Here is a 25,841-nt window from a genome sequence, read left to right on the forward strand (position 1 = left end):
CCGAGAAAGGGTTAAAACCACCGCAAAGCGCCTCTGCAGAGGCACTTTGCCGGCGGTATAGTCGCGCCGTCCCATTGATTTCAATGGGCAGGAGCGGTGAAGGAGTGGTATACACTCCGCTCCTTCACCGCTCCGAAGATGCTGCTGGCAGGACTTTTTTTCCTGTTCTGCCAGCGCATCGCTCCAGTGTGAAAGCCCTCGGGGCTTTCACACTGCAATGAAAGCAGCGGCACTTTCGGGTCGGTTTGCAGGCGCTATTATTAGCGCAATAGCGCCTGCAAACCGCCCCAGTGTGAAAGGGCCCTTACAGGTAAAAGTAATCTGAATGGTTAAGCTGGAATACTTTTACAAGTGGCGGAAGGGGTTCCCATCCCTCTACCTCCGCCGCCATGCTTACCAGGCTCTCCTGAGCGATCATGGAAGCCCAGTAACGATGCAGCCGGCGGCATCCAGCTCCCGTCCTCACAGTGATAGGAACTGAAGCTGTTCCTCCTACTATGTGACTTCAGAACTTGGAAGTGACGACTATTTCATCACTTGCAGTTCCGGGGAGTGCATGAGCAGCATATTGCGAAGGACGTCATAGGATGTCCAGTCACAAAAATGAAATCATCGCCCGGCCATCATTTTGCTACAGGCAGAGCAAATGTAGTTAAAGTGATTGTAAAGTTTCAGTTTTATTTTCTATAAAAATAACAAACATGTCATACTTACCTGCTCTGTGTAATGGATTCCTCCTCTTCTCGGGTCCCTTTTCGGTTCTCCCGGCCCCTCCTTCCTGTTGAGTGCCTCCACAGTAATCAGCTTGCTATGGGGGCACCCGAGCCGAGTCACAGCTCCCTGTATCCACTCAGACATGGTTCGGCCCCACCCCCTCTCTCTTCAGATTGGCTAACTGATTTGATTGACAGTAGTGAGAGCCAATGGCGCCGCCGTATCTCAGCCAGTTAAGAGGGAGAGTCCTGGACGGCTGAGGCACCTGTGGACATTGCTGGATAGCGATGGGGCTCAGGTAAGTATTAGGGGCTTGAGGGGGGCTGCTGCACACAGAAGGCTTTTTATATCTTAATGCATAGAATGCACCTTCTGCCTTTACAACCCCTTTAACAACTTGAGACCCTAATCTGCAACGTTCAGTTTACAGATTTTTTTTTACAGTTTTTTATATTAAAAAAAAAAAAAAAAAAAAAAAAAAAAAAAAAAAACACAAAAAAGCACACTAAAAATATAAAATAAAAAATCCAATAGTTGTGGTTGTATTTTTCTTATCTCCCTCTAAAAAAGTTAGGAGCCAGGTTTTTTTTTTTTTTTTTTTTAAACGGCCGACAAAGCTTTATTTTCAATATAAAAATTAACCAATCTTAAATTTACACAGAAAGACGACTAGAACGAATGTGACTGCTTTTATTTCCTGCCATGCAGGGACACAAGACCGCCATATCCCCGCTAAGGGTCCAATCAGGTCCGCCTGAAAAACCGACAGGCGAATCTGATCAGACAGCCCATGTGAAAGGGGCAAAGCAGGGAGATGACAAATAATAAATTCATTTTAATTAACCACTTCCTTCCCGCAGGATGACTACATACGTCCTGTCTTTGAAGAGAAATACCCTTGTTATGGTAGCAGCTAGCTACCATAACCCCGGTATCCTCTTCAAGAGCCGGCGGTTCTCTTTCGGATAAAAGTGGTCTCTGCAGCGGATACGCCACAAGATCACTTTTATCGGCGGTGGGAGAGGTCCCCCCCTACCGCCGCGCTCCGGTGTGCCCTTCACCGCTTACCGTGGCCGTCGGTAATGGCGGAGGCGATCCGGACCTGTTCCTGGCCTGACCTGGAAACGAGTGAGGGGCCCCCCACCTGTCTCCAAGTCATTGCAGGGCGGAAGCGATGTCAAATCGTTACTTCCACCCATACCTCTTAAAGGGACATTTTATTATTATTTTTTTTTTTTTTTTTTATGCATTTTAGCTTAAATATGAGATGTGAAGTCTTTTTGACCCCAGATCTCATATTTAAGAGGTCCTGTCATGCTTTTTTCTATTATACTAGATTTTTACATTCCTTTGTAATAGGAATAAAAGCGACTTTTTTTAAAAAAAAAGAACAGTGAAAAAATAAAAAAATAAAAGTTAAAATAAATAAGAAAAAAAAGAATTTTTTTAAACACGCCCTGTCCCAACGAGCTTGCGTGCAGAAGCAAACGCATATGTGAGTAGCGACCGCATATGAAAGCGGTGTTCAAACCACACGTGACGTATCGCCTCGATCAGTAGAGCGAGAGCAATAATTCTAGCCCTAGACCTCCTCTGTAACTCAAAACATGCAACCTGTAGAATTTTTTTAAACGTCTCCTATGGAAATTTTAAAGGGTAAAAGTTTGTCGCCATTCCACGAGCGGGCGCAATTTTCAAGCGTGACATGTTGGGTATCAATTTACTCGGCGTAACAATTATCTTTCACAATATAACTAAAAATTGGGCTAACTTTACTGTTGTCTTATTTTTTAATTAAAAAAAGTATTTGTTCCCAAAAAGTGTAAGTCCACTGCGCAAATACGGTGTGACAGAAAGTATGGAAACGACTGCCATTTTATTCTCTAGGGTGTTAGAATAAAAAATATATATAATGTTTGGGGTTCTAAGTAAAGGGAAGGAGATGGGCGGGCAGTGAAAACAGGCAGGGGAAGCTCCATTAGCATTGGTGGTTGTCTTGTCATACCAACGGCCACCACAAGAGGGCGCCCGATTCCAGAAGGAACCATAGGACTGCAGAAGGCCGCAAAGCCGCGGCCTCAATTACCAGCGTGGCCAAGCGCGATTGCGCTGGGAGGGGGGGTGTCGCGCGGAGACAGGATACCCCAGCTGTGCCGCCCCAGGCAAATGCGACCTGGCGCCCGGGGTTTGTCGAGCCCCGCTGTAAAATTTGTTTTATTGTTAACCACCATTTGCTTAGCAGGTACACCATTGAGCTGCAGCACAGGTTTATCTATCTTGACAGCAACAGCGTTTGCTTCCACGATACATAAAGCCGTGACTCCAGCGCTGTCGGAGGTGATTTCACCACCACAGTTTAAAAAAAAAAAAAAGAGCATATATGCCGAAGCATGGGGGCAGGGGTGGAGGAGCGATTTGCTCGCAACATTAGGGGCGGATTGCCCCTATGCTTTGGCATATATTTTTTTAGGCACAGATTGCAATGTTTTATTTTAAATATGTTTTATTGTATTTGCTTTGCAGGTATGGTAAGTCTTACTGTTATACTGTAATGTTAACTTTGTTTTATTGTTAACCATCATTTGCTTAGCAGGTACACCATTTGGCTGCAGCACAGGTTTATTTTTCTTGACAGCAACAGTGATTGCTCCCACTATACGGAAAGTCGTGACTCCATCGCTGTCCGAGGCGATTTCACCACCACAGTTAAAAAAGAAAATGGTGCATGTATGCCCATCATTAGGAGTGGGTGGATGAAGGGAGATATTCTAATGGTGGACATACCCACTGATCAATCTCTTTTTTTCGTTCAGCCCACAGGCTGCATGAAAAAAAGACCATTAAAATGTATGCCCAACAAGGATCAGCAACATACTGGTATGTTGCTGGACTATGAGTGGTTATACCATAATGATGCCTGCAGGTTTAGGTATCATCTTGGTATCATTCTTTTCAGCCTGCGGTTGGCTTTCATGTAAAAGCAATCCTAGCGGCCAATTAGCCTCTAGACTGCTTTTATAAGTAGTGGGAGGGAACGTCTTCCATGGTTTTCTCGGGCTCTCCTGTCCCAACAGGGAACCTGAGAATGCAGCCGGTGGTTCAGCCAGCTGACCATAGAGCTGATCAGAGATCAGAACGGCTCCAATTATCTCTATGGTCTAAGAAACCGGAAGCTACAAGAATTTTGTGACTTTGGTTTCGCCGGATATAAACAGTGCCTTTGGGAAATTGGCAAAGCATTTTATCACACCGATCTTGGTGTGGTCAGATGCTTTGAGGGCAAAGGAGAGATCTAGACCCCAATTACCCCAATTTTTTTCAAAAAACAGTACCTGTCACTAACTATTGCTATCATAGGGGATATTTACATTCCCTGAGATAACAATTAAAATGATTTAAAAAAGTGTGAAAGGAACAGTTTAAAAATATAATAAAAAAGCAAAATAATTTAAAAAATAAAAAAAAAGCACCCCTGTCCCCCCGTGCTCACGCGTAAAGGCGAACGCAAGCGTCGGTCTGGTGTCATATGTAAACAGCATATGCACCATGCATGTGAGGTATCACCGCGAGGGTCAGATCGAGGACAGTAATTTTAGCCGCAGACCTCCTCTGTAAATCTAAAATGGTAACCCGTAAAGGCTTTTAAAGGCTATTAAAAATGTATGTAGTTTGTCACCGCTGCACGTTTGTGCGCAATTTTAAAGCATGTCGTGTTTGGTATCCATGTACTCGGCATAAGATCATCTTTTTTTATTTCATCAAACATTTGGGCAATATAGTGTTTTAGTGCATAAAAAGAAAATTGCTACACCCACCATTTTAATTTGTAGGGCCTTTGCTTTGGGGGTTCAAAGTAATTTTCTTGCAAAAAAAAAAAAAAATATTTTTTCATGTAAACAAAAAGTGTCAGAAAGGGCTTTGTCTTCAAGTGGTTAGAAGAGTGGGTGATGTGTGACATAAGCTTCTAAATGTTGTGCATAAAATGTCAGGAGAGTTTACCCCCCCCCTCCCCCCAAATGACCCCTTTTTGGAAAGTAGACACCCCAAGCTATTTGCTGAGAGGCATGTCGAGTCCACGGAATATTCTCTATTTTCTAACAAGTTTCTGTAAAATTATACTTTTTTTTTTTTCTGCACAAAGTTGTCACTAAATGATATATTGTTCAAACATGGGCATGGCTATATGTGGAATTACACCCCAAAATACATTAAGCTGCTTCTCCTGAGTACGGGGAAACCACATGTGTGGGACTTTTTGGGAGCCTAGCCGCGCACGGGGCCCCGAAAACCAATCACCGCCTTCAGGATTTCTAAGGGTGTAAATTTTGATTTCACTCTTCACTACCTATCACAGTTATGGAGGCCCTGAAATGTCCAGATAGCACAAACCCCCCTCAAAATGATCCCATTTTGGAAAGTAGACACCCCAAGGTATTTGCTAAGAGGCATGGTGAGTATTTTGCAGATCTCAAACAAAAATGTGGGTCTCTTGCGAGCCACAGATGGACCAATGCCTCTAAGGAGTGAAACCATTAATTTTTAAGCAGCAAACACTAAACCACGTTTCATTCCGTGTAGTATAATGCATAAAAACAATTGTGCCTGCGCTAAAAAATATGTAATGAGAAAAAAATATATTAATGGGCTAAAAGAAATAACGTGCAGAAATAGTTAAATTAAACCCCAATAAATATGCTAGTAAAACCATACATGTGTAAATATATATATATGTGCAATCCTTTATTATAAACCTCAAAGTGCATATAAAAAATGTGCAATCATAATATAAACTGTTGAAAGTGCACCGTGCCTAGATAGAACATAAATGCCGAGTGCTATCCTGTGACATTCAAGTGTCCAACACAATCAGCAAATTCAAACTGAAAAAAAGTGTGAATAAACAGTGTCCATGAAATAAGTGTTCATCATGCTTCTCCTGAACGGTGTCCAAATCATAACAAGCAAAATGTGCTCTCCCGTGACACCCCACATGTGCTTGCGCTCACCTCTGATCGTGTGACACAGTAATTAAACAGTGTCAAACACGCAATGGGGCCACTTCTGGGATCACTCAGGATAAAATGATGTAAATACAATCCTCACAGGCAAAGCCAAAATCCACATTCATAGAAGAAAAGAGAACTCCATGGTGTAATATAGCAAGGACGTTTATTTACATAAAAGAGATTCCTCCAGGAGGGTACTCACATTGAGTGGGTGCTGCAGTGCACCAAACTATACAGGTATAAAAAGCAAGCTGCGACTTGTATGGCGTGCGGTGTGGTGTGTACTGATCTCCTCCACTGCTGACAGCTCCGTCCTACCCCTCCCCGACGCGTATTCGGCACAGAGATCACGTGCCTTCCTCTGGGGGATATCATTGGACGGACGTTCAGTGTGATTTATATATGCTGACGGCGGCCATTTTGCCGAGGACCGCCGACAGCCATAATAAAGAACAAACAGCTAAGAAGAACGGCTGGTGGCCATTTTGCCTATGATCACCAGTCTATAGTATAATAGGCTCCACTTGTGTGTGGTAATTAGAATGTAGAGCCATGTTACACATCGCCCATCATCTAATAGACTCCTGGATGCACAGCTCTTTCCTTATTTACCAAAACACATTATAATTAATTAGAATCACTTTTATATACCATCAGGGTCTATTGTGGCATCTATAGTTGGATAATTTATCAAGGAGCTGGTTGGATGATTTATCAAAGTGCTGTCAGTTGCTGATATATCGAATTGGTTGTTCTTTGCTGTAGCCCATCACTAAAGCTGTCTGCGGACCTAGGCAAAATGGCCGCCGACACAGCTCTATTAGATGATGGGCGATGTGTAACATGGCTCTACATTCTAATTACCACACATAAGTGGAGCCTATTATACTATAGACTGGTGATCATAGGCAAAATGGCCACCAGCCGTTCTTCTTAGCGGTTTGTTCTTTATTATGGCTGTCGGCGGTCCTCGGCAAAATGGCCGCCGTCAGCATATATAAATCACACTGAACGTCCGTCCAATGATATCCCCCAGAGGAAGGCACGTGATCCCTGTGCCGAATACGCGTCGGGGAGGGGTAAGACGGAGCTGTCAGCAGTGGAGGAGATCATTACACACCACACCGCACGCCATACGAGTCGCAGCTTGCTTTTTATACCTGTATAGTTTGGTGCACTGCAGCACCCACTCAATGTGAGTACCCTCCTGGAGGAATCTCTTTTATGTAAATAAATGTCCTTGCTATATTACACCATGGAGTTCTCTTTTTTTCTTCTATGAATGTGGATTTTGGCTTTGCCTGTGAGGATTGTATTTAAATCATTTTATCCTGAGTGAGCCCAGAAGTGGCCCCATTGCGTGTTTGACACTGTTTAATTACTGTGTCACACGATCAGAGGTGAGCGCAAGCGCATGTGGGGTGTCACGGGAGAGCACATTTTGCTTGTTATGATTTGGACACCGTTCAGGAGAAGCATGATGAACACTTATTTCATGGACACTGTTTATTCACACTTTTTTTCAGTTTGAATTTGCTGATTGTGTTGGACACTTGAATGTCACAGGATAGCACTCGGCATTTATGTTCTATCTAGGCACGGGGCACTTTCAACAGTTTATATTATGATTGCACATTTTTTATATGCACTTTGAGGTTTATAATAAAGGATTGCACATATATATATATTTACACATGTATGGTTTTACTAGCATATTTATTGGGGTTTAATTTAACTATTTCTGCACGTTATTTCTTTTAGCCCATTAATATATTTTTTTCTCATTACATATTTTTTTTTCTCATTACATATTTTTTAGCGCAGGCACAATTGTTTTTATGCATTTTGCAGATCTCATTTAGTTTTGAAAATGAAGAAAGAAAAGAAAAATTTATTTTTTTTTTTCTTTTTTTTAATTTTCAAAACTTTGTGACAAAAAGTGAGGTCTGCAAAATACTCAACATGCCTCTCAGCAGATAGCTTGGGGTGTCTACTTTCCAAAATGGGGTCATTTGGGGGGTTTTGTGCTATCTGGGCATTTCATGGCCTCCGAAAGTGTGATAGGTAGTGAGGAGTGAAATCAAAAATTTACGCCCTTAGAAAGCCTGAAGGCAGTGATTGGTTTTCGGGCCCCGTACGCGGTTAAACTGCAAAAAAGTCTCACACGTGGTATCCCCGTACTCAGGAGAAGCAGCAGAATGTATTTTGGGGTGTAATTTCACATAACCATGGCATGTTTGAGCAATATATCATTTAGTGACAATGTTGTGTTAAAAAAAAAAATTTTAAATTTTCCCGAAACGTGGCAAAATATAAAATATTCCATGGACTCAACATGCCTATCAGCAAACAGCTTTGGGTGTCCTTCCAAAAATGGGGTAATTGGGGGGGGTTGTGCTATTTTGTTATTTCATGGCCTTCGAAACTGTGGTAGGTAGTGAGGAGTGAAATCAAAAATTTACACCCTTAGAAATCCTGAAGGCGGTGATTGGTTTTCGGGGCCCCCCACGCGACTAGGCTCCCAAAAAGTCCCACACATGTGGTATCCCCATACTCAGGAGAAGCAGCAGAATGTATTTTGGGGTTCAATTCCACATATACCATGGCCTGTGTGAGCAATATATCATTTAGTGACAACTTTGTGTAAATTTTTTATTTTTTGTCATTTTTCAATCATTTGTGACAAAAAAATAGAATATTCAATGGGCTCAACATACCTCTCAGCAATTTCCTTGGGGTGTCTACTTTCCAAAATGGGGTCATTTTGGGGGGAGGGGGTGTTGTATTGCCCTGTCATTTTAGCACCTCAAGGAATATGAGAATGAGAGGCAGTCATAAACTAAAAGCTGCGTAAATTCCAGAAAATGTACCCTGGTTTGAAGATGCTATAACTTTTGCGCAAACCAATAAATATACGCTTGACATTTTTTTTTTTTTTTTTTTTTACCAAAGACATGTGGCTGAATACATTTTGGCCTAAATGTATTACTAAAATTGAGTTTATTAAATTTTTTTTAAAACAAAAAGTAGAAAATATAATTTTTTTTCCAGAAATTTTCGGTCTTTTTCCGTTTATCTCACAAAAAAATAAAAGTCGCAGAGGCAATCAAATACCATCAAAAGAAAGCAAATTTCGTTTGGGTACAACATTGCATGACCGCGCAATTACCAGTTAAAGCAGCGCAGTGCCGTGCCAAATTGTAAAAAGTCCTCCGGTCAGCGGAGTTCCACACAAAAATGGAACTTACGCTTTTCGGAACCCTCCCCCCCTCCGGTGTCACATTTGGCACCTTTCAGGGGGGAGGGGGGTGCAGATACCTGTCTAAGACAGGCATTTGCACCCACTTCCGGCATAGACTCCCATGGGAGTCTATGCCTCTTCCTGTCCCTCCACGCTGTCTCCTGGGAAACACACAGCTCCCAGGAGAGAGCGGGGACCACTTGGGACGCGCAGCGCGACTCGCGCATGCGCAGTAGGGAACCGGGAAGTGAAGCCGCAACACTTCACTTCCTGATTCCCTCACCTAAGATGGCGGCGGCAGCTGCTGAGAACCGAGCGGGTTCACGGTGTCCCCTGCCGACATCGCTGGACCCTGGGACAGGTAAGTGGCCATGTATTAAAAGTCAGCAGTATTTGTAGCTGCTGGCTTTTAATATTTTTTTTTTTTTGGCGATGTGGGTGGACCCCCGTTTTAAGCTGTCAAATCCTCCGAGGCTGAAGTGGTTAAGGACTGCCTAAAAACACAGATATACTGCGGTAGGGCTGCCCTCCTGTGCAAAACCACGTACCGGAAAAGCGAAAGTTCCATTTTTGGGTGGAATTCCGCTTTAATAATATATATTGGCCTAAATTTTGTTTTATTGGATGTGGTTTATAGCAGAAAGTAAAAAATATAAAAAAAATGTTTTCACAATTGTCTTTTTTTTTGTTTATAAATAAAAACCACAGAGGTGATCAAATACCACCAAAAGAAAGCTCTTTTTGTGGGGAAAAGAGGACAATAATTTGTTTGGGTACAGCGTCACAGTTTTCAGTTAAAGTAACGCAGTGCCAAAAAGTATCGCAAAAAAGGCCTGGACGGGGGGGGGGGGGGGGGGGGGGGTGAACCTTCCAGGGCTGAAGTGGTTAAATAAAGAATGTTGCCTACGCTCCTCCTCTTGTCCATTTTTTTTTTGTACCAACACTACAGGTACCCTTTATAATCAGAGGCCTGTCACCCCTCCTAGTATAAGGACTTTACATAATGCCCCCCCCCCGCCCCCGGTACAATGTGTGTTCTCAGACGGCCGCGCTCTGACAGCGCTATGTTTAGCCACCTTGTTTACTGCCCAGAAAGAATCCTGGAAAGTCCCCCTGAAAGCCGTGTAGTAAATTCTACAAACTAAGTACTAAGATACAGAGGTATTAAATGAACAGACAGACAGCACAACATGTGGACAGTGGGATTTCTCACCCTTAGAAGGCGCCAGTCATTGCACACAAATATGCTAATGTAATCTTTGCAGTCCCGTCTCTCCGCTAGAGCCATGTGCCGTCCATCCTTGGTGAAGGCTGTGCCTGTGGGTCAAAGGTCAGCAGGGGTCAGACACAAGCTAAGCACCCAACACTGTCATAAGGCGAGTAAAGCAGTAAAAAAAAAATACCAGGAGCAGCGGCCGTCAGAGAGAAAGCCTGGAGACACTGACAAAACAAGGAGCTCTCTCTAGCAACCGAAAAGTCACTGCAGCACATGCGGTGCAAGGCGCCTTTCACATTAGAGAGTCTGCAAATTCGTACGACTTTGGAGCAGGACTATGATGTGAATAGGAGGGGGGTAAAGCTTTGCCCAGAGATGGGTGTCGGGCAGACATGTGCCAAGGAGATGGGTATCGGGCAGACATGTGCCCAGGAGATGTGTGTCGGGCAGACATGTGCCCAGAGATGTGTGTCGGGCAGACATGTGCCCAGAGATGGGTATCGGGCAGACATGTGCCCAGAGATGGGTATCGGGCAGACATGTGCCCAGAGATGGGTATCGGGCAGACATGTGCCCAGAGATGGGTATCGGGCAGACATGTGCCCAGAGATGGGTATCGGGCAGACATGTGCCCAGGAGATGTGTGTCGGGCAGACATGTGCCCAGGAGATGTGTGTCGGGCAGACATGTGCCCAGGAGATGTGTGTCGGGCAGACATGTGCCCAGGAGATGTGTGTCGGGCAGACATGTGCCCAGGAGATGTGTGTCGGGCAGACATGTGCCCAGGAGATGTGTGTCGGGCAGACATGTGCCCAGAGATGGGTGTCGGGCAGACATGTGCCCAGGAGATGTGTGTCGGGCAGACATGTGCCCAGAGATGGTGTCGGGCAGACATGTGCCCAGAGATGGGTGTCGGGCAGACATGTGCCCAGAGATGGGTGTCGGGCAGACATGTGCCCAGAGATGGGTGTCGGGCAGACATGTGCCCAGAGATGTGTGTCGGGCAGACATGTGCCCAGAGGTGGGTGTCGGGCAGACATGTGCCCAGAGGTGGGTGTCGGGCAGACATGTGCCCAGAGATGGGTGTCGGGCAGACATGTGCCCAGAGATGGGTTGATGGCTGGCTGGTTGAGCTTGGAAATCTCTTTGTATTTGTTTGACATACATCGCCCTTCCAGGGCTCCTTGCTGCAAAGACCAGTTATAGGTGGGAGCAGTGGCCACTTGTTTGTATCACAGTTTTACCATCCCTCACCCCCCCCCCCCCGACATGCAGGTATGGTGCTGTGAATCTCAGTGGTGGTAAAAATTAGTTAGCATGTCGCATTTGGCAGGCATTGCTAATCGCCAAACGTGCAGCAAGTGTATGGGGCCGCACCGCTGAGCAATCACAGGGTTACATCAAGCGGAGGAGGTATAATGCCTCCCTCACCACTGCCTGTCAAATGCCCTCTGAATTTCGGATTCCTCTTCAGAGTGCACTGAATGAACGCTACAAGTTTCCCAAACAAAGTTCATAATAAACCGCATTGCATGTACATGAATATGACAAATCTCCGACTCACCCTTCTGACAAGCTTTAGGGAACTTGATGTAGGACACGGATTTCGCACTAAGAGACCACAAGGTTATCCGCAGCTGGAGATCGAAAGAAGACGATTGTTAAGAAAATTAAAAATCGACAAACTGCACAATAAGTATTTACCTACAAAATCCATGAAACATTCTCCACTCCTCCTAACAAGAGATGTGCAAACCCAAAATATTTACCAGTAGTAAATCAATGGAAAGATTTGGGGTACACTCGCTATACTCCTGATTGCTGCTGAAGGAAAGATATAAAAAGACGCATATTATGTATATGAAAGGGATTGTAAAGGCTGAAGGTTTTTTACCTTTATGCACTGTATGCATGAAGATTAAAAAAAAAACCCTTCTGTGTGCAGCCCCCCCCCCCCCCCCCCCATACTTACCTGAGCCTTATCTCAATCCATCCATGTGCATGAGAGCAGAGACTCTCTCGGCTCTCACCATCCTCATTGGCTCAGGGCCAGCAGCCGGGACCTAGGTTAGGGAAGGGAAGGTTAGGGAAGGGTGTAGGGAAGAATAGGGGGTAGGGAATAATAGGGTAGGGTAGGGTAGAATAGGGTAGGGTAGGGTAGAATAGGGTATTTTAGGGTAGGAAAGGGAAGGTTAGGGTAGGGAAGAGAAGGGTAGGGAAGGTTAGGGTAGGGTAGGGAAGGTTGGGTTAGGGAAGGGAAGGTTGGGTTAGGGTAGGTTATGGTAGGTAGGCTCCCCTTCAGTCCACCTGCTCTCACCTATCCATCAGAATGCATGTGCCTCCACTGTGGGGACACTTATAAGTAAGTGTTAGGGACCACAGATACCAGGGTGCCTTGACGAGGCTCTGTGGCTTATGCATGCATTTGCAAATGTGTGCAGACTAAACCCCTGTTTTTAACGCATACTGTTAGACAGGTTTACATGGTTGTCTGCAGGCTGGTCGGTAAGTTAAGCGTGTTTTTTTTCCTTCGACTTATCCTTGGCCTTGTTTATAAAGGTTAGGGTAGGGAAGGGAAGGGTAGGGAAGGATAGCGAGGAGTAGAGTAGGGTTGGATAGGGTAGGAGAGGGTAGGGAAGGATAGGGTAGGGAAGGATAGGGTAGGGAAGGATAGGGTAGGGAAGGATAGGGTAGGGCAGGATAGGGTAGAGCAGGATAGGGTAGAGCAGGATAGGGTAGAGCAGGATAGGGTAGAGCAGGATAGGATAGGGTAGGGTAGAGAAGGATAGGGTAGGGTAGAGAAGGATAGGGTAGGGTAGAGAAGGATAGGGTAGGGTAGAGAAGGATAGGGTAGGGCAGGATAGGGTAGGGCAGGATAGGGTAGGGCAGGATAGGATAGGGCAGGATAGGATAGGGCAGGATAGGAAAGGATAGGGTAGGGTAGGGAAGGATAGGGTAGGGTAGGGAAGGATAGGGTAGGGTAGAGAAGGATAGGGTAGGGCAGGATAGGGTAGGGCAGGATAGGGTAGGGCAGGATAGGGTAGGGCAGGATAGGGTAGGGTAGAGTAGAGTAGATTAGGATAGGGTAGAGTGGGATAGGGTAGAGTGGGATAGGGTAGAGTGGGATAGGGTAGAGTGGGATAGGGTAGAGTAGGATAGGGTAGAGTAGGATAGGGTAGGGTAGGATAGGGTAGAGTAGAGCAGGGTAGGGTAGGGTAGAGTAGAGCAGGGTAGGGTAGAGCAGGGTAGGGTAGAGCAGGATAGGGTAGAGTAGGGTAGGATAGGGTAGAGTAGGGTAGGATAGGGTAGAGTAGGATAGGGTAGAGCAGGATAGGGTAGAGTAGGGTAGGATAGGGTAGAGCAGGATAGGGTAGAGCAGGATAGGGTAGAGCAGGATAGGGTAGAGCAGGATAGGATAGGATAGGGTAGGGTAGAGTAGGATAGGGTAGAGTAGGATAGGGTAGGGTAGAGTAGGATAGGGTAGGATTATGGTAGGCTAGGATATATGGATCTGTAGCTATAATATATTGTTTATAATGTAAGAGTCATCTGAAATAGACCTTGAATCAGCCTACTGTAGTTCCTGTACAGCAGTGCTCAGACTGGGAGAAGGAGACAATCAGTTGTGCTGCAGTATGTATGTGCTAACAATAAGCATGTTAATACTAGGATGGAGCAGAATGGCAGACAGAGAGATGAGCTCATCAGTCTGCAGCTTCTCCTTTCACTGTCCATGTTTATCAAGAAATAAATAAAGCTCTATGGCCCCTTTCACACTGGGGCGGTTTGCAGGCGTTATTGCGCTAAAAATACCGCCTGCAAACCGCCCCTAAACAGCCTCCGCTATTTGTTCAGTGTGAAAGCCCAAGGGCTTTCACACTGAAGCGGTGCGCTGGCAGGACGGTAAAAAAAGTCCTGCGAGCCGCATCTTTGGAGCGGTGTGTTAAAACCGCACCGCTAGCGGCCGAATACAGCCGCAAAAGCGACGGTAAAACAGCGCTAAAAATAGCGCTGTTTTACCGCCGGCGCCCCCACCGCCCCAGTGTGAAAGGGGCCTATTTATGTGAAAAAAAAAAAAAAATTATATAAATTGTCATACGAGTACAGTGTTTACATGACCGCACCATTGTCATTCAAAGTGTGACAGCGCTGAAAGCTGAAAATTGGCCTGGGCAGGAATGAGATGAAAGTGCCCGATATTGAAGTGGATAAAACATTTCTGCAGGTAGGCCTGCCAACCCAATAAAGAGGACTGAAATCTCCCAAGCCAAGGTACCACACAGGTGATGGAGGAGGTCCACAGCTCATCTGAGGAAGACGGGCGCGGTCTGTGGAAGACGGGCGAGGTCTGTGGAAGACGGGCGAGGTCTGTGGAAGACGGGCGAGGTCTGTGGAAGACGGGCGAGGTCTGTGGAAGACGGGCGCGGTCTGTGGAAGACGGGCGCGGTCTGTGGAAGACGGGCGCGGTCTGTGGAAGACGGGCGCGGTCTGTGGAAGACGGGCGCGGTCTGTGGAAGACGGGCGCGGTCTGTGGAAGACGGGCGCGGTCTGTGGAAGACGGGCGCGGTCTGTGGAAGACGGAGGACAAGGGTGGCCAGTTGGGAGGCATTTATAAAATACATTTTTATATCCAAAAATAAAAAATATTTTGGGGATCCTGGATAATCTTCCACTCACAGACCTTCAAAAAATAGCTGTTAACAGAGCCTTGTTTCAGGCCCATAGGCTTCTCCTGATGCAAATGAAAAGTGAAGAGTGAAAAGTGATCGGGCTCCCAGCCACAAAGAATGGGATATACCCTCAGACTCGAAAAATAATCTTCCAGCATCGTAGATGCCTGTGCAAGTTTCATAGGCTCTGGGGTGACTGGCGAGCAGTACCGGGTTTAGCTCCCGTTGAATTAGTGATGGATAGAATACTGGGCTAATCATTATCTCATAGTAATGCAAGGGCTATGTAAAAGTTATTCTTCTACATTTCTGACCGAGGGTGGGAGTATTCCCATATCTCTGATATTAGGTTGAATGGTTCAGTATTGACATTTTTACATGTTTTATAAGTACCCAGTGTTCTTTGATTGCGATATGCAGTATATGGCACAAAAATGCTTTGCAATTCCTTTATTGGCATGCATTTTGGCTGTGTAGGTTTTGTTTGCTTGTTAAAAATGTAATAAATACTTTATTCCGAATAAAAAAAAAAAAAAAAAAAAAATGTAAAAACCACCAAAAGAAAGCTCTATTTGTGTGAAAAAAAATTGATAAAAAAGTCATACGGGTACAGTGTTGTATGACCGCACAATTATAATTCAAAGTGTGACAGCGCTGAAAGCTGAAAATTGGCCTGGGCAAGAATGAGGTGAAAGTGCCCGGTACTGAAGTGGACTGAAACCTCCTAAGCCAAGGTACAGCACAGATGGTGGAGGAGGTCCACAGCTCATCTGAGTAAAAGAGGAAGACGGGGGTGGCTATGGAAGGTGGAGATGGCTATGGAAGACAGGTGCATCTATGAAAGAGCGAGAAGGTAGAAGGTCTATGAAAGAGTGAGAAGGTAGAAGGTCTATGACGGACCGAGAAGGTCTATGACGGACCGAGAAAGTCTATGGAAGACCGAGGACGTCTATGGAAGGCCGAGGACGTCTATGGAAGGCCGAGGACGTCTATGGAAGGCCGAGGACGTCTATGGAAGGCCGAGGACGTCTATGGAAGGCCGAGGACGTCTATGGAAGGCCGAGGACGTCTATGGAAGGCCGAGGACGTCTATGGAAGGCCGAGGACGTCTATGGAAGGCCGAGGACGTCTATGGAAGGCCGAGGACGTCTATGGAAGGCCGAGGACAAGGGTGGCCAGTTGGGAGGCATTTAAAGGAATACAAACTTTGGAAAGTATTTCAGGCGTTGTTATTTTACTTATATTTTCCAACAAAGATCTTACCATTAGTTTACAAAACATATAGATAGGTCCCCTTTATGAAACTGTGCATATTGTTTATTCTATCAAAATGGACATTTTTTTTGTAGGTAAACACTACCCAAGGACAGGCCCCCTTCAAATGAGGCCAGCCTCAGCCTGCTGACATCCATGTCTCTATCCTCTGTACGTAGACTATACATGGGGAATTGCCCGGGGTCACTGGGGAACTAATAGGAGGAAAGCAGCCCACACAGTCACCCAATCTCTACGACCTCAACAGCTGCATAGCTTGAATACCACAATTTAAACCAGACATTTCACCCAGTGCTTCCTGGTTTAGGTTTCATTAATAGGGTCCCAACCCAGGCCAGAGAGGACTATGGGAAATACCACAGGGAATCAGACCTTGAATTGTTGGGATACATTTTCTGCCCGTATTCATTGTCCTCCAATGCCAATGACATAACCTTCATTATAAGGTTAAATATAGGGTATTTTGGTACGGGACCCAAATAATAAATAACGAAATCCAGAATACATAACAGGTCAACAAGAGTGTTTTTTTTTCCACCCCCCATTTGCTTTTAAGCTTCAAAAATCAAGAACTAAAAAAAAAATGTACATTATGGTGAAGCTTTAAAGTGGTATTAAACCTAAATCCAAAACTAATATATTGCAGCTTACCAATCATTAGATGCGGAGGCTGCATTCGTTTTTTTTTTTTAGGCCTTTTCCCCTCTGTTTTTATCTGGTGGTCTGGCCAGTAACACACCTCCTGTATTAGAGTGCCCCCCTATCTGGATGAAGGAGCACAAGGGGGCACAGCAGACAGCAGCATTGTCAGTCATTGGGGTTCGATTTACTAGAAGCTTTAGATACACCAACAAATTGACGCCACACTCCAGCTCACACTTTATAAATCAGTTACAGCTGATAAAAGGGATAAAAGGTTTTACAGAAATCAGGGGTCTCCAAACGGTCTAAACAAAGGGCCAGTTTACTGTCCTTCACACTTTAGAGGGGCTGGACTGTTGCCAGTTGGAGTAGAAAAGGTCCCGACGTGGGAAAAAATAATGTTACATCGGTGGCACCAGCGGGAGGAAGAGTGCCCCAGCGGGAGGAACTGTGCCCCAGCATTGGCGCCAGCGGGAGGAACTGTGCCCCAGCGTTGGCGCCAGCGGGAGGAACTGTGCCCCAGCGTTGGCGCCAGCGGGAGGAACTGTGCCCCAGCGTTGGCGCCAGCGGGAGGAACTGTGCCCCAGCGTTGGCGCCAGCGGGAGGAACTGTGCCCCAGCGTTGGCGCCAGCGGGAGGAACTGTGCCCCAGCGTTGGCGCCAGCGAGAGGAACTGTGCCCCAGCGTTGGCGCCAGCGAGAGGAACTGTGCCCCAGCGTTGGCGCCAGCGAGAGGAACTGTGCCCCAGCGTTGGCGCCAGCGAGAGGAACTGTGCCCCAGCGTTGGCGCCAGCGAGAGGAACTGTGCCCCAGCGTTGGCGCCAGCGAGAGGAACTGTGCCCCAGCGTTGGCGCCAGCGAGAGGAACTGTGCCCCAGCATCTGTGTCACTGGAAGAAATTGTGCCCCATCACTGGTGTCAGTGTAGGGGGGAATTATGCTCCATTGCAGGTATCAGTGGATGAAAAAAGTACCGCAAAGACTGGATAATGGATAAAGCGCAACCTCCGTTCAGCCACCCCCTCCCCCCCCAGGCCACAGTTTGAAGACCAAAGGCGTAAATAAATAAAAGCTGATCATTTTAAAGCACCCCTGTCAGTTTTAAGTGGTTTGTCTCATTCAAGTAAACTAATACATTCTGCTGGAGAGTTTGTTCTGTGGGGGGGGGGGGGGGGGGACAGACTTCCTAGCTGAATCACCAGATGAAAATAGAAGAAAGCCTTAAAAAGGAAAACTAATGCAGCCATCACGTCTTTAAATAATAATACAATAGAACAATTGTGAGATTTTGGGTTTATTACTGCTTTAAACTAAAGCATCATTCTGTTTTCCACTGTCCACAATCTCTACGATGCTCTCAGCCTGGTGTTGCTTCCCTGAACCCCCCCCCCCCCGGTCTTCAGGGATTTTATGGTGGAAGCCTGTAGTTGGGTCTACCATCCCGGGCAGTTCACCATATGCCATCGTACCCTGAGTATACTAGATCTGTTTTACTGCAATGTTTTATGTTGTCGGAAACTCCTGTTTTATAAATAAAAAATTTGAAAAAAATAAATAAAGCTTTGTGCAGTGTATGTAAACCCAACAATGAACTCTTCAGATTTCCTCATTTGGTCTCCAACTGGGGTCTCCTAACGTTTCCTTTCAAGGGCCACATTATATATTTTACAAACATTTGCCGGCTTTAAAAACGTTTTTTTAAATTAAGATTTAAATGAATTAATAAGTTTTACTTTTTTGTAACCAGAATGAGATCATTCAGAACAAAGAAAGCAGGACAAAACAATGCAGAAGAAATTTCAAATAAACTTGAACCCATCAGATTCTCCCCTTTACATCGGGGTCCTCTCAGGGAACCCTAATGCAAGGGGGGAGTCTGATCAGGACCCTGATATAACGGAGGACTCTGATGAGGATATTGATGGAGGTTCTGATAGCATTGGACGTGTTATTATAGGTGTTCAATGTAACCACTTCCAGAGCGCTCCATAGCATACATACTGCTAGAGGACGGCCCTCCTGCGCAGAATCATGTATATATTAGAGCTGCACGATCATCAAGAATCTAAATCACTATTATTTTTCCCCCTCGCGATCTTAAACACTTCTGGACCGGCTCACGCCAATATTCGTCGGCACTTTGAAGAGGGATATCGTTGTTATGGCAGCAGCTAGCTACCATAACCCTGGTATCTTCTTCAGCGAGTGGACTGGTTTCAGATAAAAGTGGTCTCTGTGGTGGATTCGCCACGAGATCACTTTTAAATCGGCGGCGGGAGAGGGCCCCCTCCCGCCGCGGCAGAGGCGATCGGGTCCTCTCCCTGGCTTGGTATGGAGACGGGTGAGAGGAAGATGGCCCCCACCTGTCTCCATACCATTGCAGGGTGGAAGCGACGTCAAAACGTCACTTCCGCCTATAGCTCTTAAAATTTTTTTTTTTTTTTTTTTTTAAATGACATTTAATAATTTTTTTATTGCATTTTAGTGTAAATATGAGATGTGAGATCTTTTTGACCCCAGATCTCATATTTAAGAGAGTGCTGTCATGCTTTTTTTTTTAAATTACAAGGGATGTTTACATTCCTTGTAATAGGAATAAAAGTGACAATTTTTTTTTTTTTTTTTTTTTACAAGAACAGTGAAAAAATAAAAAAGGCAAGAAAAAAAATAAATTTTAAAACGCGCCCCGTCCCGCGGGCAGAAACGAACGCATACGTGAGCAGCACCCGCATATGAAAACAGTTTTCAAACCACACATGTGAGGTATCGCTGCGATCGGTAGAGCGAGAGCAATAATTCTAGCCCTAGACCTCCTCTAACTCAAAACATGCAACCTGTAGAAATTTATGGAGATTAAAGGGTAAAAGTTTGTCGCCAGTCCACGAGCAGACGCAATTTTGAAGCGTGACATGTTGGGTATCAATTTACTCGGCGTAACATTATCTTTCACAGTATAAAAAAAAAATTGGGCGAACTTTACTGTTGTCTTATATTTAATTTAAAAAAAGTGTATTTTTTCCAAAAAAAAGTGCGTTTGTAAAACCGCTGTGCAAATTCTGTGTGACCGTCATTTTATTCTCTAAGTGTTAGAAAAAATATATATAATGTTTGGGGGTTTATAAGTAATTTTCTAGCAAAAAAAAATGATTTTAACTTGTAAACCCCAAATCTCAGAAAGAGGCTCGGTTCTTAAGTGGTTAACTACTTAAAGACTAAAACCTTTTTCTGACACTTGTTGGTTTCAAGTTAAAATCATTATCTTTTGCTACAAAATTACTTAGAACACCGAAACATTAAAATATATATATCGATTGCGATCAATGGCTTGCCGACCTCGGATTTAAAGTACAATTCTAGTATAAATCTAATTAGTCTTAGAAAATGCCCCCTTCCCCTCCTAACTCCTATGCTGGCTAACCTAAGAAAGATGCATATAATTACCTATTTTCAGTTCGCTCCGGTCCAGTCATGTGATCCAGTTCTCCTGTGTTAGCTGCAGCTGCAAGGGAGAGTCAGGGGTGGCAACAACGGATGGGCCATTGAAGTCTATGGGTGACGTCACCACTCTGGGCTTTACCAGCTGTTGTTGAGCGCTCTCTCCTCTCCCCTGCAGCCGCCACTGGCAGACACAAAGGTTCATGTGACCAGACCTGACTAAAAGTAGGTAAGTACACGCATCTTCAGCGGTGGCTGCAGCGAAGAGGAAAAAACACCAACAATGGATGGGCCACAGGAGCCTATGGTTGACCTCACCGCTCCAGAATTAAAGGGGTTGTAAACCCTCAAGGTTTTTCACCTTAAAGGATAAGGATAAACTTACCTTCTTTTTTTTTTTTTTTTTTTTAAACAAACATGTCATACTTACCGCCTCTTCTGGTGTCCCTTGGTGGCGCTCCTGGCTCCTCCTCTGCTCAAGTGCCCCGTCGGAGAAGTGCTCTCCCTCGGGGCACCTGTGTGGGTGCTCTGCCGTGTCCTGCTGCTACGTCTATTGACACAGACAGCAGGACTTGACTCCGCCCACTGTCTCCTGCGTCATTGGATTTGATTGACAGCAGCGGGAGCCAATGTCAAACTATCCAATCAGGACCCGAAACACTGGCTGAAGCTGGTGTGCTAGTCCTCGGCGCAGGAACAATCAGGCTCAGGTAGGTAAAAGGGGGGCCCTGGGGGGCTTGTGCATTACAAGAGTTTTTCAACCCCTTGGTTGGCACCGAAGGTGAAAAATCTCCTGTGATGCAGTAGCCTCCCCCCCTTTTACTAGCAACGTGGGACGAGCCCCCCAGCTCCAGCCACTGTTTTGGGTCCTGATTGGATAGATTGATAGAAGCGCAGCCATTGGCTCCCGCTGCTATCAAATCCAATGACATGGGAGCTGGGGGGGCGGGGCAAGTCCTGCTGTCTGTGTCAATGGACGCAGCAGGACGACATGGGTGCGCGCCCGCACGCGTGCCCCAAGGGAGACCAGCTCTCCAACAGGGCAACTGAGAAGAGGACGACCCAGGAGCGCCGCTGAGGGACCCCAGAAGAGGAGGATCGGGGCCACTCTGTGCAAAAACAACTGCACGGAGGAGGCAAGTATGACATTTTTTTTTTTCTTTTGTTGGTTTTTTTTAAACAAACCTTTATATATCCTTTAAGCAGCTGTGGATCGCTCTCTGCTCTCCCCTGCAGCTGCCACTGTCTGACACACAGGATTACAGGACCATAGCGGGCTAAAAGTAGGCAAGTATACACATCTTTCCAAAACAGGTTAGTCAGCATCGGTGTTAGGAGGGGGAAGGGAGCATTTTTGGGGTTATTTAGGTCCATCTCGGAATTCTACTTTAAGCTGCCATTTTCCTAAAACACCTCTGGCAATGAAACAAAAAGAATCTGATTTGCTGTCCCAGGCAACAGACACCATTCCACCCAGCGCAATCTATCCCAAAATGGATATGCTTTGGCACATAAAACAAAAAAGGGTTAACAAATCTTGCTCAATCCTCTAGAACTGCAGGTATCCTCATAACAATTGCCCCCCCCCCCCCCCCCCAAGGAGGCTTCCAGCTGCTGCTTTGGGCAGAGAGCATATAAAGGAAGCCAGCACACTGCTAAAATAGCCTCACAAAAAAAACAGCTGAGAAATATAAAGTATTGAGACAGTAATGTGATGAACGGCCCCTTGCCACCGATCCAGGCGAGTCTCGCCACTTGACAGCCCGCGGCAGGTGTGAGCGAATGGCGGTTTTCACCGTACAAGAGTCACTTCTACAGAACCTGGCTTCTCAAGTGACTGTCAAATTGTGTCCCAGACTTGACTGGGTCACAGGGCCCCTTTACATAGCTGCGTCTGTTAGCGTGGGATTTCGGAGGATTACTCCCTGCGCATTCCTTAACACAAAAGCATTTCGGTAGTTCGGGGGGGCCCTTCACAATTACAATGGATTATTCCTGGGTGGGGGGGGGGGTATGAGGCGAACAGCGGCTGCAAAGGCGGATTTGCACAGAAGGTTAATTACTGCCTTGCTGGGATGGAAAACATCCAAGTTAATTTCACGCCAAATCGGTGCCTGTCATTAATACATTAACGGTAATCAAGGCTTGCGGGGGGGGGGCACCACATTATGGCAACATCTGCTTCGCACGCTGGGGACGTTGTGCAGTTCGGGACGTGAAGCGCCATCCTTACACTACAGAAGGTTAAAGGTTAAAGAACCACTCCCGTCTAAACAAGAACTTATCTACCGCTACGAATGGCCGGGGTCATTTAGATCTCTAATTGGGACCTTTTAATGTTGTCTCAGTTTCAGAAACTGCAAAAAGGATGCCAATCTGTAAATCAGCCGACTTCCGATCGCAAACCCGCCCTACTTTAAAGGGAGCGCATTCAAACTAATCCACGCACGCTTATCATTTGCAATTATTTACATATACGTGGGCAGCCTTTTTTTTTTTTTTTTTTTTTAACACACAAAGTCTATGCTTTAGCTGAAACCTTGAAAACAATGCTCTCCCTGTGTAGCTGATATCTAGGCTCCATTCACACTTGTGCGACTTTAGAGTGCAGCTTGTTGTCCACCTGCAAAGTTGGACCCACTGTGGCATGTAAAACATTCAGGTATGACTTTACTGCAACATTTGAGGGATCACATTGAAGTCTATGGTCCTCAAGTTGCATGGAAGTCAGACCAAAGTAGTACATGAACTACTTTGAAGTCGCTGCGACTTTAAAGTGATTGTAAATTCAGAAGGTTTTTTTTTTGTATCTTAATGCATTCTATGCATTAAAGTGGTTGTAAACCCTTACAGACCACTTTGTGCTACAGATAAGCCTATAGATAATAAGATAGAGTTACCTGTAGCTACCCAGTTTAGGAGATATCCCCTGTATTTGCATGTGCCGATGTCAATCAGCACATGCGCACTGACACAAACTGAAGCAACAGCATGTATGTGAGAGTGCCGTTCCCGCGCGCATGCGCGGGAGTGACGTCACCGCAGCTCCGGCCAATCACAGCGCCGGAGCCGCGATACCCGGAAGTAACCCCCAGGAGTGATGTCGGCCGCAGGATCGGTTTACGGGCACCGCAGCGAGGGCTTCGATCTCAGGCAAGCATTACATAATGCAGCTAGTATGCTATGCTATGCATACTAGCTCATTATGCCAATATCTTGTCACTTTTTTACATTTTATAATTGATTCACTGCTGTGCTGGCTGCTATTGTGCTTTTTAGACAGCGCGGTATATTTGTTTTTATAGTTCACAGCCTGTTATGAACAATGTGTGCAAAGCAGGGCGATTACTGTGCAGGCGCGAGACCGGAAGGTGCATACTGGGTAGCCAGCTGCACGAAATCCCGGAATTAAATGGACGTCGGCTTCACATGCCCACAGTTGTAATGGCCGCTCACAGAATTTATGCAGGGAGAGTCAACTACAGATGTTGCAGGAAAACATTACATGGACATGTATGACACTATCCAATGTAGATGAATGAAGCGCTTAGCAAGAATTACAAGATTTTTCTTCTCTTTTTTTTTTGCGGTTTGAAGAGTAGCTCCTTTTTAAAGTAAAGTTTAATCTGTTCATATTTTGACTTCCCTGGTTCCTCCAGCACCCCCTTCTCAATGAATGTATCAACAGAAACACACAACCCCATAGCCTGGGATTGCAAGGCACTAAGCTGTGCTCTGGAATGGCTGCACTGTCCTCTGTTAAAGTGCTTGTAAAGGCTCAAGGTTTTGTACCCAGATATGGAACTTCCACTGATCGGATCCCCCCCCCCCGATGCCACATTTGTCACCTTTCAGGGGGGAGCAGATACCTGTCAAATCTAGGTATCTGCTCTCACTTCCAGCCATAGATCGCCGCACTTTGTGCGGCGAACTACACCAAGTCCGGCCCCTCTTTCCACCCGCTGTCTTCTGGTAGACACACAGGACCATTCACATTGTGCAGCGCGACTCGCGTATGCGCAATAGGAAACAGGCTGTGAAGCCCCAAAGCTTCACTTCCTGTTTCCCTTAGTAAGGATGCCAACGCCTGCACCCGGAGCTGAGGGACGGGTCGGCTTCGGGAAAGGACATTGTGGGCTCCCTGCACAGGTAAGTGTCCATATATTAAAAGTCAGCAGCTACAGTATTTGTAGCTGCTGACTTTTAGTTCTTTTTTTTTTCCCCAGGCGGAACTCCGCTTTAATGCATTCTATGAAACCTTCTGTATACAGGAGCCTCCCCTTATACTTACCTGAGCCCTATCTCGGTCCATCAATGTGCAAGAGAGGGTCTCTTCCTCTTCATTGGCTCCATCTACTGCCAATCACATCCAGTGAGCAATGCTCCGTGTGTGAATGGATACACAGCGCCATGGCTCAGGAGCAAGCCTGCTCGGGTGTCGTCATAGGAATCTGCTTGCTTTGGGGACAGGAGGCAGGGGCCAGGATTGCTGGTGGGGGACCTGAGAAGAGGAGGATATGGGCTGCTCTGTGCAAAACCATTATATAGAGCAGGTACCGTATAACATGTTTGGTATTAAAAAAAAATTAAAATTAAAAAAAAAAAAAAAATCTGGTCTTTAAAGTGATTGTAAAAGTACCGATTTTTTTTCCAATAAAAATAAAAAACATGTGATGCGTCCCTGCTCTGTGCAGTTGGTTTTGCACAGAGCAGTCCAGATCCTCTTCCTGTGTCCCTCTTCGGCTCTCTGGGTTCTTCCCCACCCTGTTGAGTGCCCCCACAGCAAGTAGTTTGCGATGGGGGCACCTGAGCCGAGCTGCAGGTTTGTGTGTCCATTCAGAAACGGAGCTGCGGTTCAGCCCCGCCCCCTTCTCTCCTCATTGGCTGTCTTTGATTGACAGCAGCAGGAGCCAATGGCACCACTGCTGTGTCTCAGCCAATCAGGAGGGGAGTCCCGGATGGCTGAGAAGTCGTGGACATCGCTGGATAGAGATGGGGCTCAGGTGTGTACACAGAAAGCTTTTTGTCTTAATGCATAGAATGCATTAAAGTAACTGTAAAGGCTCGTTTTATTATTTATTTATTTAAAATAAGAAACGTGTCATACTCACCTCCACTGTGCAGCTTGTTTTGCACAGAGTGGCCCCGATCCTCGACTTCTGGGGTCCCTCAGAGGCTCCTCCCCGCATCACATAAATCCCTAGGAGAAGCGCTCTCCCGGGGGGGGGTTACCTTGTGGGCGCGCTCCCGAGTCCAGCATTCGGCGTCCATAGACACGAATGCCGGACTCGGCCCCGCCCCACAGCGCCCGTGTCACTGGAATTGATTGACAGCAGTGGGAGCCAAGGGCTACGCTGCTATCAATCTATCCAATCAAGAGCCAGGACCCCATGCAGAGAGGGACAGCGCCTCCCCGCCAAGTGAATGAAGGGGAGGCCGGTCACTGCAAGAAGTTTTTTCACCTTAATGCATAGGATGCATTAAGGTGAAAAAACACGAAGGTTTACAACCCCTTTAAGATAAAATAAAACCTTCTGCCTTTACAACCACTTTAAAGAAGTTATAAAGTCTCAAGGTTTTTCACCTTAATGCATCATTAAAAGGGGTTTTAAAAGGTTCGTGTTTTTTTTATTTTAATGCATCCTA

The 25,841-nt window shown here is 45.9% G+C and overlaps 1 protein-coding gene across 1 annotated transcript in view; it reads right to left on the reverse strand.

The window, feature by feature from the left end:
* The window catches only part of WRAP73 (WD repeat containing, antisense to TP73), a 112,957-nt gene that overhangs the window by 19,691 nt on the left and 67,425 nt on the right, over positions 1–25,841 (reverse strand). The window contains exons 4-5 of the mRNA XM_073603593.1: positions 11,742–11,814; positions 10,175–10,278 (exon numbers count right to left, since the gene is read on the reverse strand). Coding sequence (XP_073459694.1) covers positions 10,175–10,278; positions 11,742–11,814 — 177 coding nt within the window. The remainder of the gene's footprint in view (positions 1–10,174; positions 10,279–11,741; positions 11,815–25,841) is intronic.

This window comes from Aquarana catesbeiana, linkage group LG10 (genome assembly GCF_042186555.1).
Source record: "Aquarana catesbeiana isolate 2022-GZ linkage group LG10, ASM4218655v1, whole genome shotgun sequence".
Classification (NCBI taxonomy): Eukaryota; Metazoa; Chordata; class Amphibia; order Anura; family Ranidae; genus Aquarana; species Aquarana catesbeiana.